Consider the following 15,262-nt stretch of genomic DNA (forward strand, 5'->3'; position numbering starts at 1 on the left):
ACAAATGATGAACAGTACTGGACCCAGGACTGACCTCTGTGGGACCCCACTCGAAACAACCTCCCACTTTGACAGCAAACCATCGATAACTGCTCTCAAGTAGTCGTGCACCCACCGTGCAGTAAATTTATCTGGTGACATTTCCCTAGTTTGCTGATGAGAATGTCACATGGGACTGTGCCAGGCAGCTGTGCCTTGCCAGATGCCATGATGCCTTCCATGAATAGGTCTAGTGCTGGGCTTTCCCAAGAGACTTAAAGATCCAGTTCTTCCTGCCCTCTGGGGCGAGCTAGGAAAGATTTACACAGCTCTTATCATCTCCACCAGTTAGACATGGTAACTTATTTCTCATATCACACCTCTGTTATCTAGTTACAGAGGCTGGCTGACAGCAAGAGAATGCAAACTGGTATGCACCCCGCTGCAATGAGCATTGGCACTAGAAGCCGTGAGCGCGGCAGAGATCTACCTGGCGTTATAGACATGCAGGGTGGGGCGTGTACAGAAAAGCACAAAGGAAACTCCGTGGGGTTCTCTAGTCCGGCTTGTTGTTGGAAAATGCCAGAACTGTAATTTCCTGTTTACATATTGTGTCCTGGGAACAGCAGGCCCACTCTCTGTTGTTTGCAAGGCAGATGTTCATTAGAATGAAGCCACAATAGTGCTTTGGAATGAAACTGTCCAGAAAGAGGCAGAGGCGAATTTCCAAGGCTCCGTTCTGGCTCGAGGGATGAGCGCATTGCCAGAAACATCTCCATCAGTATTCAGGACCTTCATACTGTTACAGTTTATATTTACTGCTTTACGCCCTATGGAAGTGTCTAGCTAGCTTTGTTGCTCTTCATTTTATAGACCCCCCCCCCGACCCTTAGCCATTAGGCAAGGTTGTAAGTAAAGTATAAAAGTGATGGAAGATTTATCTGCTAGTTTTTACCATGTGCCAATGCTTAGTGCGGCACTGCCAGGCTGAGGGAATGCAGGGCTCAAAGCAGGCTATGGAAGCATGGAAGGAGAAGTGGAAGAGTCGAGATTCCCATCAAGTGGGCCTGATGGTAGGGCCAGCAGATCTCAGGGCGGAGGCGAGTATGCACAGTGTCTGTTGCTGCCGGGCTCATAAGCACACAGCTAAGGGACAATGTGCTGTGCGTGGGAGAGGAGCTAGCTTAGCGTTGCAGAGAACTGGCTATTCGCCTACGTGGCTCTGAATTCACAGTGAAACCTGGGGGATGAGGCATTTCCTGACTGTTCAGAGCTACATGTTGCAACTCCTGCCAGTCTCCTTTCTTGGTGTGGCAAATATCCTGAGATTCAGGGACGGCCAGTCAGCGCGCAGGGATGGCACAGTTTCTGGGCTTTCTCCATAGTGTTCTCCTTTATGCAATGCCCTGCACTGTGGTTAGTCGTGGGGGGTCTGACTTGCAGAGCCACAGTGCAAGGTTTCCTCACTAACTGGGCAGCCTGGGACTCCCTGACACTGGCCCCTACCACAGAGCGCTTTGAAAGAAGCAATCCTGGGCTCAAGGTTTCAATGCTAAACGCACATCTGCCCATGAGTTTCCATTCGCAGCTACGCTGAGCGGGGCTCTCCAAAGCAGGACAGAGAGACATCCAGCTCCAGCACATCATCCGTTTCAGCTGTAGGAAAAGCTCTGAAAGTTTAACAGTACCAAGTTCCCAGGAGAATCCCTGCTTCCTGTGTCCAGTCACCACCTCTCAGCCCCATCTCTCTCCCCGGCTCTCAGCGAGCCCTGGCAGTCTGTACAGCCAATAGGTGTGAGGAAGGGGACGTTAAGGGAGAAATGTGGAGATCCTGACCCTTTAAAAGCAGGAAGTGACGAGCCATTTCATGGCCATCCCCTTGGCATTGCAGGCACCCCCCCCCCCATCCCAGCATCCACTACAGGGATTGTTCCTGGCCTTTGCTCCCTGGAATTCCTTTTCACCAAGCCAGGCCAGTTAGCAGATACATTTCCAGGCTCTCTGCTCCCACTCCCTGCTCAATATTTCAACAGGGCCAATTCCTGCCCCTCCCTTTTCTGAGCACAAAGTCCCTAAGCACCTGGCAATAGCCCAGAATGAGCGGGTTTGGGAAGCCCTGTGCACTCTGGGAGATACACAGGACAATGGCACACCTCTTTCCAAAGCAGAGCTGAGGTTAGGGCCCAGTTGGGAAACAAGGGCCCCAGCTCCGCTCTCTGTGTACCTGCAGTGATAAAAGTATCTTGTTCGTGTGCAATGCAGGCACCCACCAAACAGTGGGGAGAGAGATTGGGCAGATATCTTGGCTTGACTATAAGATCATTGAGGAAGGGACTTATGCAACCCCTAGCTCAGGGGGGCCTGATCCTGATTGGGGACAAGGGGTGCCGTTGCCATACTCATTGACAATGATAAATAAAACTTCATGGGAGTCGTTAAGGCAGAGATGGGCCCAAACCAAAACCCTAGATACAAACATCTCTGTACTGAGCGAGCTTGGCTCCCAATCCATTCTGATCGTCCCAGATGAACCCCATTTGCTGATGCTCAACTCTGCATGCAAACTCCCTGGAGCACTAGCTAATTTCCCACCTGATCTTTGTGACTTGGACCCATCTCGCTAGAGGGCTAATGATCCAAGGTGCTTTGTGTGTGGATAAAGGTCTACTTTCTGAAATACTCCATTTTCTGCCCACCCATGCCGCTTTGCTCTCTCTGTCTCTGTGCTGCTCAGTACCTGCAGGACTCTTGGCTTCCAAAGTGACTCCTTGAGTTATATATTTTTTCTGCCTTTTCAGGGTGAGCCTGGCCCACAGGGTGACCAAGGACGGGAAGGACCGCTCGGAGTGCCTGGAGACCCAGTAAGAACATGGCTGATCCTTCCGCCTGGGGCAGGGGGGAAATGGGGAGCGTGTTAAAATCAGACTAGGATGTGACTAGAGATGGGGTGCACCCAGCCTTTCCTTCCCAGCCTGGACACATGCCCCCAAGAAGAGAGGCAGTGGGAGTGGTGCATGCCAGAGTCCAGGACCTGGGCAAGCCTAGAAAATGGAGATTTGGCTTGCTGTTTGGGACTGAGAAAATTCCATGTCGTTTCCTCCTTCCAGTGGAAACAGGTGCCAGAAAGTCAGTCCGGCAGATTTGGAAACCTACAGATCTGAACAGCAGCAGTGAAGGAATGCTAAGCCTTAGGGCGAGACCTAGGTCCTCTTTGTCACCTGAGTCAGTGGGCTACTGCGGGGAGTTGGGGCATGATTTGGCCCCTGCATTGTCATCTAGAGCCCCTCATCTTGATATGGTCTGTTCTAAAGCATGCACGGATGGAGGTCTCCTTTCTTGGGCAGCCCTGGCTTTCCAGAGTGCTCTTGCAGTAATTCTGCTCCTCCCATCACCAAAGCTGTGTGCGCCAGGGTCATGAGAGAAGGGGAGGCTGCAGGGCCCAGAGCAGTTTGCTATGGGAACGGGGACATTTCCACGGAGACTTCTCCTCCCCCAGCAGGGAGCAGCCCTGGCCGTCTCCACGGCAGGGGGGTGGGCGCTGAATACAAGTGAGGGTGCTGTGCTGCTAGCCGAATGCTGCTTCCCCTCCCCTTCGGAGCTCTTATCGCTCTGTGCTAGCTGGCTCCCAGGGGCCCAAACATCCCCCAAATCATCGGCAAGGAGGGCACCCCCATGCTGATCTCCCCGCTCTGTGTTTCATGTCCCCCCAAGGCATCTGCCTCCATCCTGCACTTGCTGCCTCATAGCTGGGGGGGTGTGGGGGGCAGGCAAGGAGGAGGCCCCGGGGCAGGGCTTGTGGAAACGCACCTAGGCCCCACTGCACTTGCCCTGCCATGTTCAGCCCTAGTTCGGCAAACTCCAACGGGAGGATTAAGGCAGCTGTTTATCTTTGTCACCACGCACACTGATCCCTGCCCTTTGTGAGTCCTGAGCCTCTCTGCTTCAATCCACTGAACGCTGAAAGAGCCCTTTGCCCCCACCTGTCGCTGCTTTCCCGCGGGAAGACTTGTGCTGTGTGCTGCCCCAGCCGTGCCCCGGGAGCCCCGCTCGCAGCGGAGTGCCCCGAGCCCGGCGGGAAGCGCTGCTCCCCTGCTTTGCTGCTCCAGAGCGGGGAGCGCTTAGCAGGGACCCACCTCCAGCTCCTTGTCCAAGCTCTTCTCCCCAAGCTTTAATCGACCCCAGCCCGTAACACCGAGCTGAGCTGCCGATACACGCGGGCCCCCGGGCCAAATGGCAAACAACCACTAGAACAATAGCTCACCAGGGCTTCAGCTCTGAGTGATGGGGCCAGAGGACGTGCCCTCCTCTGCCCAAGTTAGGGGGGAGGCTAACTCTCGGCTGGACCCAAGATACAGCTAGGCGATGTTACAGAAATTCCCAAGTGGCTGGAATATGAGTCCTACATACAGTTGATTCACCCCCACGGCAGGGACAGAGATAAGGCAGCACCCGAATCCGGGGCTGCTAAGGGCCAGGTAACTGGTGCAGGCCAGGTCTGGCCTAATTTGTGCCCTGGTTGCCATGGCCCCAGTGGCCTATTGCATCAACCCAGTCCCCGGTGGGTAAGAACCTCTGGGGCACTCTATTGTGCCGGCATCATTCGGGCAAAGGGGCCCCAGGGAACGCGGCTTTGTGGGGCTAACCCTGCCCCTGCGTTCTGGTGTGGGACGTGTCTTCAGGAGGTAGGTCTGTGTGGACAGGGAGCACGGCTGCTTCCACACTAGCCTCCTCGCCTCCCCCGGAGCCTGTGCACGGAGCTCTGAGATCCCCCCCGAGGCACTGCAGCGTGCCCCCCAGCACAGAGTTTAATTGATGTGCCCCATCTCTCCCCCGCGCCCCTCCGCCCCCCCCGCCCTCCAACGCAGAGTTTAATTAAAGGCAGCCGCATGGAAAGATGAAGCGCAGCTGCTGGCATCAGAGCTGGTCTGTAACTTGGTGCCAGCCACAGCTTGAGTCAGCCCAGGGAGGGGGACATTTTGTGCTGACACTGGGCACTGAATCCAGTTAGTAGTGGGATGCTGCTGGGCCAGATCCTGACATCCTTAACTGAGCCAAGCTCCTGCTGCAGCCAAAGCATTTAACTCTCCGAAGGCGGCAGGGTCTGGCCCGCTGACGGCTCTACATTATACAGCTCTGTGCTGTCACTCGTCTGGAAAGGGTTTGGGTCTGGGAGGGAGTTTGGTTGTAGAAAAGCAATTCATTTTTATGAGCATTTATGGTATTTCCCCTGTGCTGGCTGAGACTCTTTGCAAAGGCTTTTGCCAAGAGCAGCCATTTCAAAGGGCTCCGAAGTGCTTGCCTATACCTTCCCCATCTCCAGCCACTCTGCAGCAGGAGACCTGGCCCAGCTGGGCTTTGCCCCTTCCCCTGCCCTCATTTTACCTTTCTGAAATAAAGCAGGAAGAATTGGCCCAGTTTCCCCAAATCTGCAACATGAGCCAGCCCTCGCTCGGCCGTGTCTGAGCAGCCAGCTCCTGCGAGCAAAGCTGCAAAATGGGGCCTGGGACCACAGATATGGGCAGGGGAAGCCAGCAGCCTGCAGTGGCTGTTCTTTAGCATCTGGGGGAAGGAGAGAAGCGGCAGCAGGGATCTGAGAGCCAGTGCACCGCATGGGCCTGTTCTCCCGGTCAGAAGGGGAGGGCCGGCTCTCTGCTGGACATGAGAGGGATGGTAACCATTGGGAAGGAGAGACGCACATTGTAGGTTTTGACTTGTGACTTAGAAGCACTTCAGGCCCTCGTACCATTTTGTTCTTTTAAAATATATATTCAGAATGGCGGGGAGGAGACAGACTGCGTATGTGCTGGATACCTGTCAAGAAAGGGCCAGAGACGACAGACACATGCTTATTCCAGACAGACACACGCTTATTCTGTCACTTTCTTGGAATGTGGACAAGCTATATCCATTGGCCACTAAGATGCTTCATTTGTGGTTGAGGCCTGTTCCAGATTTGAACTACGAACACAGGCATTTGTCTGAGCCTCAATGCAAACCTTGAGACCAAGATTTTAGGGTAGGTTCATTGCTGGGAATCTGTTCAGGGTGAGTATACTCTGCCCCCAGTAAATCCATCCACCACTGTTTAGTAAGAATCCCAGGCAGTGGGCCTGTCTCTGTGCTGCAATATGTGGAAGACACAGTCTCCCTCCTTCCGTGGAAGATATGGTGGTCCAATCAGTCGCCTGTCAGAAGAGCAGGATATGTTCTAACCTCGGATCTGAGTTCTTCCCAGACAGGAGACTTGCTGAGTATCTTGGTCAGGTCTAGCTAAAATAGATACAGGGTTCCAGTAAGATTTCAAAAGCGGTTGCGCTCTGAGATGTTTTTTCCATAAGCTAGGGGGAAATGCTTTTGCTCAGCCAAATAGAAAATAAATATATAATTGGCATTGGGAAGGGAAGGAGCTTGGCAAACAGTATTTTTCAAGGCTTGTTATCTGCGAGTTCTGGCTCTTTGAATGTGTTTCTCTTGGCTAAATGTAGGGCTCCTGCTAACCCTTGAGTCCCTTTCACTTTCTTTATGTCTGCGAGAGAATCTAGAGGTCAGTGTATTCTTTCTTTTATCTCTTTGGAAGCCCTGGTGTAACCTTCTGTGTGTGTGCACATGTGTGTGTCACCCCCACGTTACAGTGTACACACACACAGTAGGTGGATGGGAATTGCTGAGATCTGCTGCATACAGAACCCTAAATGCACTCCAGGCATGGTACCAAGTCTGTAGAAATGGCATGGACAGCACAAGCCAAGAGTATATTTGTCAGGGTTCCAGGCACCATAAAACAGGGCAGTTTTCTGTCTGCACTACCGCCATCTTCCCAGCTTTCCTTGTTTTCAGGTTTATTGTAGTAGGTAGGAATAAGGTAGCATCCCTTTAAATAGTCAGTGAGCCTTCTAGTGGTACTCACTGTGTTCTATGTTTTAAAAGTCATCGGAACCCAGCCAGAGCAGCCACGTGTACATAGCTAGGCCTTGCGTGTTTGGGTCTATTCAGTAAATACGGTTATTTGGGACCCAGCTGTACCCCTGTGGTTTCTTCATGTTATTTTTTTCGTGCAAAGAGCAAAAGACCCAACAATCAGAGATGAAGATGGGATACCAGATGACAGCATGGAGCCTACCTCTACAACTGTTAAACTGAGAAGACAACAAATGAAATGTTATTTGGATTCCCCTTCAAGTGGGAGGAGTAAACCGTACAATGGAGCTAGATACAGCATCTGCTCTTTCTAATTTCACAGCAGGATTATCAGAGACCACTTAATAGGGCGAAGTTGCAGAAAACCTCAGTGCTACTAAAATCACGCAGGGGAAATCCCTGGGCATTATTACAGTGAAGGGAACACATGACTGGAAACAACGCCTTGCAGATCTCTATGTTGGGAAGCAAGGAAGTCCTGCTCTACATGGTAAAGAATGGCTGGGAGAGATTCAGGTGGACTGGCAAAGCCTAACATGCCTGGAGGTTTAAAACAAAACAAAACTCCAGGCCCAGACTAAAATGAGCAGAGCTTTCGGACAAGGCAGCTGATGTCTTTCAGGATGGTCTCAAAACCTCAAAACATATGAAAGCAAAAACTGAGCATTAGGAGGAGGTAGTTTCTGCATTTTGCAAAGCTCAACCAGTGCCTTTTGATATATGGCCAGAGGCAGAGACTGAACTGCAGCATTTACAGGATGGTGGAATTATATCCAAGGTGACCTGAAGGAGAGGAGCGCCCCTGTCATGGCAGTGATGGAAAGACTGGCGCTGCCCATATCTGTGGTGATTTCAAGGTTCCTCGTGAGGCTGGCTGAGCGAGGACTTAGAGCAAACAAGGAGAAATGTGAATTCAAGTGTGTTTTGAGGCCAAGCCATTGAGAAAGAGATCACATTAGAAAGCTGAAGCCTCTGAATGTGTCACAACGACGTTCCTTTCTAGGGATGGTCTGTCATTTCCACAGGTTCTTGCTTGACAAATGACAGAGTTACAGCCTCCAAACCACCTGTCACACAAGGGACAGAGATGAAGATTGTCCATACAGCATTGCCCAGGCTTCGGATGCCCTTACCAGCTAACGTGTAGCTTTGCTTGTGATCCTTCCCCATGTGACATAGGAGCAGTAATGTCCCGTGGTGGAAGATCACATTGAAAGACCAATTGCCTTTGCTTACCTCAGCAGAACGTACCTATGGTCAAATTGATGGAGAAGCTCTGAGCTTAGTCTGAGGAGTTAAAGTTTCACCACTCTCCATCTGGAAACAATTACTCTAGTTACAGATCTTCACCTTTTAACCCAAAGAGCAGTCCCAGCAATGGGATGATATTCTTGGGTGCTTGCTGTAACAGTATTTGAGTTCAAAAGTGCCAGTGATTTAGTTGGGGATTGGTCCTGCTTTGAGCAGGGGTTTGGACTAGATGACCTCCTGAGGTCCCTTCCAACCCTGATATTCTATGATTCTATGATTCTATGAACCACCATGGGAATGCAGACTGCTTGTCACGCTGGCCCATGGAAGAGGCAGGTAAGGATACCGAATGGAACCAGAGACAGTCAATATGTTCTATAGGGCACAAATTGAACAAATGACACAGTACAACGCAAATTACTCCAGGCCATCTATGGGACAGATGTACATGATTGCAGTAGATGTTCCTTCTAAATGGATTGAAGCATTCTGTATGAATTCAACTAGTTCAGCGCAGATGCCGAGAGCATGCAGACACGCGTTTCTCGGAAGGGAGTTCCGGAACAGATTGTAACTGACAATGGGACCCAATTCATATCTGAAGAGACCCAACTATTTGTCAAAAGAAAGGCTATCAAACATGTCATATCAGCTGTGTTCCATCCTTCCACAAGTGAACTAGCAGAAAGATTTATTCAGATATATCGGAACTGATTTTATAGGCAAAGCTGCATTATTGTGGGTAAGGGCCATTTCAGGGAATATGAACTTCTTGTCCTTATTCAAAGAGTTGGTGCCCTGTATGGACCAACACTATTCCTATCCATTGTGTGACAGTTTGATTAGAGGATTTAACTTTGCTACTATGTTAGGAATGCAGTCCATACTACTGCAAATCAGACACCAGCCATGTTGCTCACGAGACATCCTTTAAGGTCTCGTCAGGACGTGCTAAAGCCTGATATCAGTAGGGACATTTGTAAGGAACTTTGTGATCAAGTGGCCACAAATAGTCATACGCAACTGCGTAATTTTCATGTGGAAGAGAAGGTCTTAGTAAGACATGCCTCAGATAATTGGTGGGATCCAGGAGTGATTGCATCACAGACTGGTCCCTTGGGGGGTTTTCAACTAACCCCATTTCAACTCAGGACGGGATGCAGAGATAAAATTTCTATACACTATTAATGACAGCTTCTTGGAGCAGCAAGTCCTGGAAGCCACAAGGGGAGAGGCAATTCTTGATCTAGTCCTAAGTGGAGCACAGGATCTGGTCCAAGAGGTGAATATAGCTGAATCACTCAGTAACAGCGACCATAATGTAATTAAATTTAACATCCTTGAGCGGAGGGGGGGCTACCAAAGAAACCCACCACAGTGGCATTTAACTTCAAAAAGGGGAACTACACAGAAATGAGGAAGCTAGTGAAATGAAAAGGACCAGTCACAAGAGTGAAATGCCTGCAAGCTGCATGGAAACTTTTTAAAAACACCATAATAAAAGCTCAAATTAAATGCGCACCCCAAATTTAAAAAAAGGGTAAGAGGACCAAAAAAATGCCACCATGACTAAACAACAGAGTAAAAGAGGTGGTTAGAAGCAAAAAGCCATCCTTTAAAAATTGGAATTCAAATTGTTCTGAGGAAAATAGAAAGGAACATAAACTTTGGCAAGTCAACTGTAAAAGTACAGGTTTCACAGTAGCAGCCGTGTTAGTCTGTATCAGCAAAAAGAACAGGAGGACTTGTGGCACCTTAGAGACTAACAAATTCATTTGAGCATAAGCTTTCATGGGCTACAGCCCACTTCATCAGATGCATAGAATGGAACATATAGTAAGAAGATATTTATACATACAGAGAACATGAAAAGGTGGAAGAACCCATACCAACTGTAAGAGGCTAATTAATTAAGAGGCGCTATTATCAGCAGGGGGAAAAAAACCTTTTGAAGTGATAATCAAGATGACCCATTTCAGACAGTTGACACGAAGGTGTGAGGATACTTAACATGGGGAAATAGATTCAATATGTGTAATGACCCAGCCACTCCCAGTCTCTGTTCAAACCCAAGTTAATGGTATCTAGTTTGCATATTAATTCAAGTTCAGCAGCTTCTCGCTGGAGTCTGTTTTGAAGTTTTTCTGTTGCAAAATTGCCATCTTTAAGTCTGTCACTGAGTGATCAGAGAATGAAGTGGGCTGTAGTTCACGAAAGCTTATGCTCAAATAAATTTGTTAGTCTCTAAGGTGCCACAAGTCCTCCTTTTCTTTTTGTAAAAGTACAATTAGGCAGGCCAACAAAGAAGTTGAAGAGCAACTAGTAAAAGACTCAAAAACCAAAAAATTTTTTGAAAAACTGTAAGTACATGAGAAGCAGGAAGCCAGCCAAACAATCAGTGGTGCCGCTGGCCAATAGAGGTGCTCAAGCAGCACTCCAGGAAGATAAGGCCGTTGCGAAGAAACTAAATGAATTCTTGGTGTATCCCAAGTGCAGCGTGCTTCAGCAGCAGCAGTGGGAGCAGCAAGTTGCAGACGACAAACTGTGGCACGTTGGGAGAACGTCCTGGCTCCTGCCAAGATGCACCCTCTGCCCTCCCAGTAGGACGTTTCAGCTGGGAGCCCGAGTCAGGCAAGCTGGCAGAAGGCTGCTGGACTGGAATCCTGTTCGGTTTCCTTACAGAATAACGCCTTGTTGCTGATGATTTGTCTGAGCGGGTCTGGTCTGAGGTGACACACACTGACACACAATGCAGGGCACATGGAGGAGCCTCAGGCCCAGTATCCCAGTGTTGTGTAATAAGCCCCAGCGCAGACTTATCCCAGCTTGAACAACCTCAGAGCGTGCCAGGGAACAGGATGCTGGGTGGGTTACATTTGTATCAGTCTTCAGTGCAGGGGATGTGAGGGAGATTCCCACACCTGAGCTATTCTTTTTAGGTGACAGATCTGAGGAACTGTCCCAGATTGAGGTGTCATTAGCGGAGGTTTTAGAACAAATTGATAAACCAAACAGTAATAAGTCACCAGGGCCAGATGGTATCTAGAGCCTGGGCTGCTGACAAGCCACAAGCCAATGGCTGCAGGCCTTCCAGGTTCCTGTCACCTAACCTGACAGGCTGGCGCGGTTCTGGGTGCATGGGAAGCCCTGAGCCGTGGAACTCCCGGGCTCCCCATCAGGCTACCTGGCTATGGAGAATATAAAGTGGAACAGTTCCAGTAGGGGAGACTGACAAGCCCACCTCACAGAATAGCTTATACCTTGATGGTTAAAGCATTCACATGGGATGCCGCATTCATCACGCTCCCTAGAACAGGACATAACGGTGAGATCAATTGAAAATGTAGGCCTTTGAAAGGCGACTCTCCTAGCGGTGAGATGGGAACAAAGCTGTGATCACAACATATTATCTACAGACTTAGAGACTCCATTCCTCATCCCGGCTTTTACCTTACTGCGTCCTTGGGGCAGCACTGGTCTGCTGCAACGAAGCTCTTGGCTGCGGCAGTGCCCGGCGATGCAAGCTGCTGCAGGTTGTTGGGCAAGGATGTGGCTGCCCAGCTGCAGAGAGGAAAGGACAGGCTTGTGCAGCCGGGCAAAAGCAAATGGCTATAAACTGGGCATCAGCAATTTAGGCTTGAAATTAGGTGAAGGTTTCTAACCACGAGAGGAGTGAAGCTGTGAAACAGCCTCCAAAGGGGAGAAGTGGGGGCAAAAAACCTGACAGTGGGGGCAAAAAAAAGACTGGACTTGATAAGCTGACGTAGGGGACGTTATGATGAGACTGTCTACAGTGGCATGTAGCTGATCTGCGACTGCTAGTAGCAAATATCTCCAGTGGTCGGTGATGGGACACTCTTGAGTTACTACAGAGAATTCGTTCCCAAGTGTCTGGCTGGTGGGTCTTGCCCACACGCTCAGGGTCTAACGGATGGCCATATTTGGGGTTGGGAAGGAATTTCCCCCCAGGTCAGATTGACAGAGACCTGGTAGGGTGTGGGGTTCGCCTTCCTCTGCAGCATGGGGTCACTTGTAGGTTTAAACAAGTATAAATGGTGAATTCTCTGTAACTTAAAGACCTTAAATCTTGATTTGAGGACTTCAGTAACTCCTCCAGAGGTTCGGGGTCTGGGTTACAGGAGTGGGTGGGTGAGGTTCTTTGGCCTGTGATGTGCCGGAGGTCAAACTAGATGATCGTAATGGTCCCTTCTGACCTTAAGATCTGTGAGTCTAAGAGACACAACACATAATAATGTGTATTATGTACGTTACCAAAGCCTGCATGGAAGAATGGCTTTTGCTGCCAGCAGAAAGGAATTAGAGGCCACAGTTTATATTAAGGTTCCATGTATAAATAGTGATATAAGCTTGTTCCTGACAGGAGTAATATGTGTTATAGATTGCTAGATTCAGAGATCCCAAGACCTGAAGGGACCATTGTGGTCATCCAGTCTGACTGCCTGTATTTATAAATGGAAACCTCACTGTAAACTGTGACTCAGCTGGGCATGACCCATTAATGTGTAATGGGTTCATCAGGCACCAGCCCTCACCCTGTGGGTCATGAAATGAAGAAATATTTCCCCGCCCTGGTGAGCTAAATTTGGACGTGAATTGAAGCACCGTGAGGCCTGCAAGGGTGAAGTTTGGGAATGAGTCACCTGGCAGAATCTGGGCCGCCAGCCACCGCATCTGTGACTGTGCAGTACTCGCATTGCTGTCTTGCTGGATGCTCAGAATCCAAGGTGAGGTTTGTGATGTGGTGACCAGGGTCCAGCCCCATAGCAGGATAGGGGGAATCACATTTCTGCACAAGCCAGGCACACAAAGCATGGGAGACGGCTATGCGTTCCTCTGGGCAGTGCCTCCAGAGGAGCGTAACCAGCGAGACAGGGAAGAAATGAAACCTTCAGTTCTCTTTTTACTTTCACAGGGGGAAGTTGGTCCGATTGGACCCAAGGGGTACAGAGGAGACGAAGGACCCTTGGGACCTGAGGTTAGTGTTCTTTATCATTGTCTTGAAGGAAGGCATGGCTGTGTGATAGATAAACCAGAGGGCGGTGATCAAAAAAGGCTCTCTCTTCTGCATCCCAATGGACAGGGTGCCTAGCCTTATGGATCTTGGAAAACCACGTGGAGCCCTTATAAACAGGAACAGAGAAGCTGGTTTTCCAAGACACACAGTAATTCACGTCCATGATGGGATGGTAGCATTTTAAACGCTTCTTCTTCAGTGTGGACCCACAGATCTCTGGGGTCAGTTTTCTGAGCAGAGCTGGTAGACAGTATAGCTACTCAGTAGGTGATTCTTATTAACAGCAGCCTGTCTACACTCTTTGATTTCTGCAACAACAACATTACAGAATGTACAGGAGGGGCCCTCTTAGAACACTAGTCTAACCTGACAAGCCCGGGTTGGATCATTTCTACAGTGCACCTTGTGGGCTTTGTCTGGGCCTACTCCGGAATGGATCATCTGACAGGCCTGCGCCACTGCCCTGAGGAAAAGGGGGAATTGAAACAATGGCAAAGGTGCACAGTTTACGCCATGTGCTGTCCACAAATAAACAACTCCACTTGGAATATTGCAATGTTCCCATTTGTATCCTTCAGCGCATCAGGGTTCTTCTAAGGTAGGAAGTGAGGGATCAAAATGTCACAGGAAAATGAAAGCAGCTGGTTTGCCTTTGAAAGGATCATTTGCTGTGCATTCATGTCCTTTACAATATGCTTGACCATTTCGCCCTCTCCCTTCAGGGCCTCAAAGGACCCCCTGGACCCACCGGATTGCCTGGAGACCCTGGCGTGATGGGTGAAAGGGTGAGTGGTATTTCACAGTGGAATATAACATATGAAAAGTGGCTTACAACTGGACAAGAGGAACCCCCCCCCCGCCCCCTCCTTGGCTTCCCCAGCAGGACTGCTGAGTGCTGTGCAGGAGTCCCCACTGGATACTCCCCTGTGGTCCCACGCACGATGCACATACACAGGGCTGATCTTCAGCTGGTGAAAATCAGCATCGTTCCATTGACTTAGCTGGAGATATGCTGAGTTACACCCGCTGGGGATCTGGCCTATTCATGCCAACGGTGCTACGTCTGAGTTACACCCGCTGGGGATCTGGCCCATGGAGTAGAGCCGCAGAATGGTAGACTCAACCGGCAGGTGAAGCCCATTCTAGAGTTTGGCCTCCAGCTGTGCTGCATGGTATGTCAGGATGCTGGGGGAGAGGAATCAAAGCATAACATCTGCCAGCGGGGTGGGCAGAGAGACTCTAGCGGGCCAGTGTACACACCTGGGTTTACTTTGTTCTTCAGATACATTCAGGCCCTGACAGAGACCAGCCTGGAACCCATTACTCTCAAGTCACACTCTGCAATTTGTGTCCCTTGGTACCAAACGCACTTAGCATACTGGACCGGCTCCCCAGCTGGTGTGCTCCATCCATGTCAGTGGTGTTACACTGATTCCCGCCAGCTGAGGATCTCCACATGGGTCTCCCATTCTTGCCTGCTTTGTGTTTTCATCCCCCCACCCCCGCTGCTTCATATTCATTTTGTATTGTGAATTCATTCATTGTCCTGCGAATGGTTGGAGCTGAATCCGTTGCTCTCCACAGAGAAGTTCAGAATATTGTGTCAGTGGAATGCTATAAACCCGTGTTATCGTTTGGGTTTGCTTCTGTGGGTTTAGTTTCTATAGAGAAGAAGTGAGCCATTACAAGCTCAGCCCCTGGTCCCAGAGACAGGCAGCTTTTCCTGTCAGTAGCTCAGCCACAAAACTCTCCTTGCTTCTCTGATTGCTTCTCTTCTGAACTTTTCCCGTCTCACTTCTCTGATGTACATAGAACTGAAACCAGCATGCCTGTTACTTATTGTGTGGGCAACAGCACACTACTAGCTTGCAGCCTTCAGCTGGAGTTCCCTAAAGGATTTCTATGGCACAAGTCACTGCACTGCAATGGAGGTTCATTGCGGTAACAAGACTCATCCAATCCAGAGGAGAAAAAACAGCCCGTCTGGCCTACACATTTTCCGGTGGAAGTGGGATTAATTGTAGGTCTATCATACTGTCACTCGCCAGCCCTTTGAAAAGAGTCCTTTCACTACGTCCT

At 49.7% G+C, this 15,262-nt stretch overlaps 1 protein-coding gene across 1 annotated transcript in view; it reads left to right on the forward strand.

Annotated features, from left to right (window-relative positions):
* Positions 1–15,262, forward strand: part of COL6A1 (collagen type VI alpha 1 chain) — a 67,525-nt gene that overhangs the window by 33,820 nt on the left and 18,443 nt on the right. Inside the window, exons 20-22 of the mRNA XM_077829994.1 lie at positions 2,778–2,840; positions 13,082–13,144; positions 13,906–13,968. Of these exons, the coding sequence (XP_077686120.1) occupies positions 2,778–2,840; positions 13,082–13,144; positions 13,906–13,968 (189 nt within the window). The remainder of the gene's footprint in view (positions 1–2,777; positions 2,841–13,081; positions 13,145–13,905; positions 13,969–15,262) is intronic.

Source organism: Eretmochelys imbricata, chromosome 11 (genome assembly GCF_965152235.1).
Source record: "Eretmochelys imbricata isolate rEreImb1 chromosome 11, rEreImb1.hap1, whole genome shotgun sequence".
NCBI classification, from domain to species: domain Eukaryota; kingdom Metazoa; phylum Chordata; order Testudines; family Cheloniidae; genus Eretmochelys; species Eretmochelys imbricata.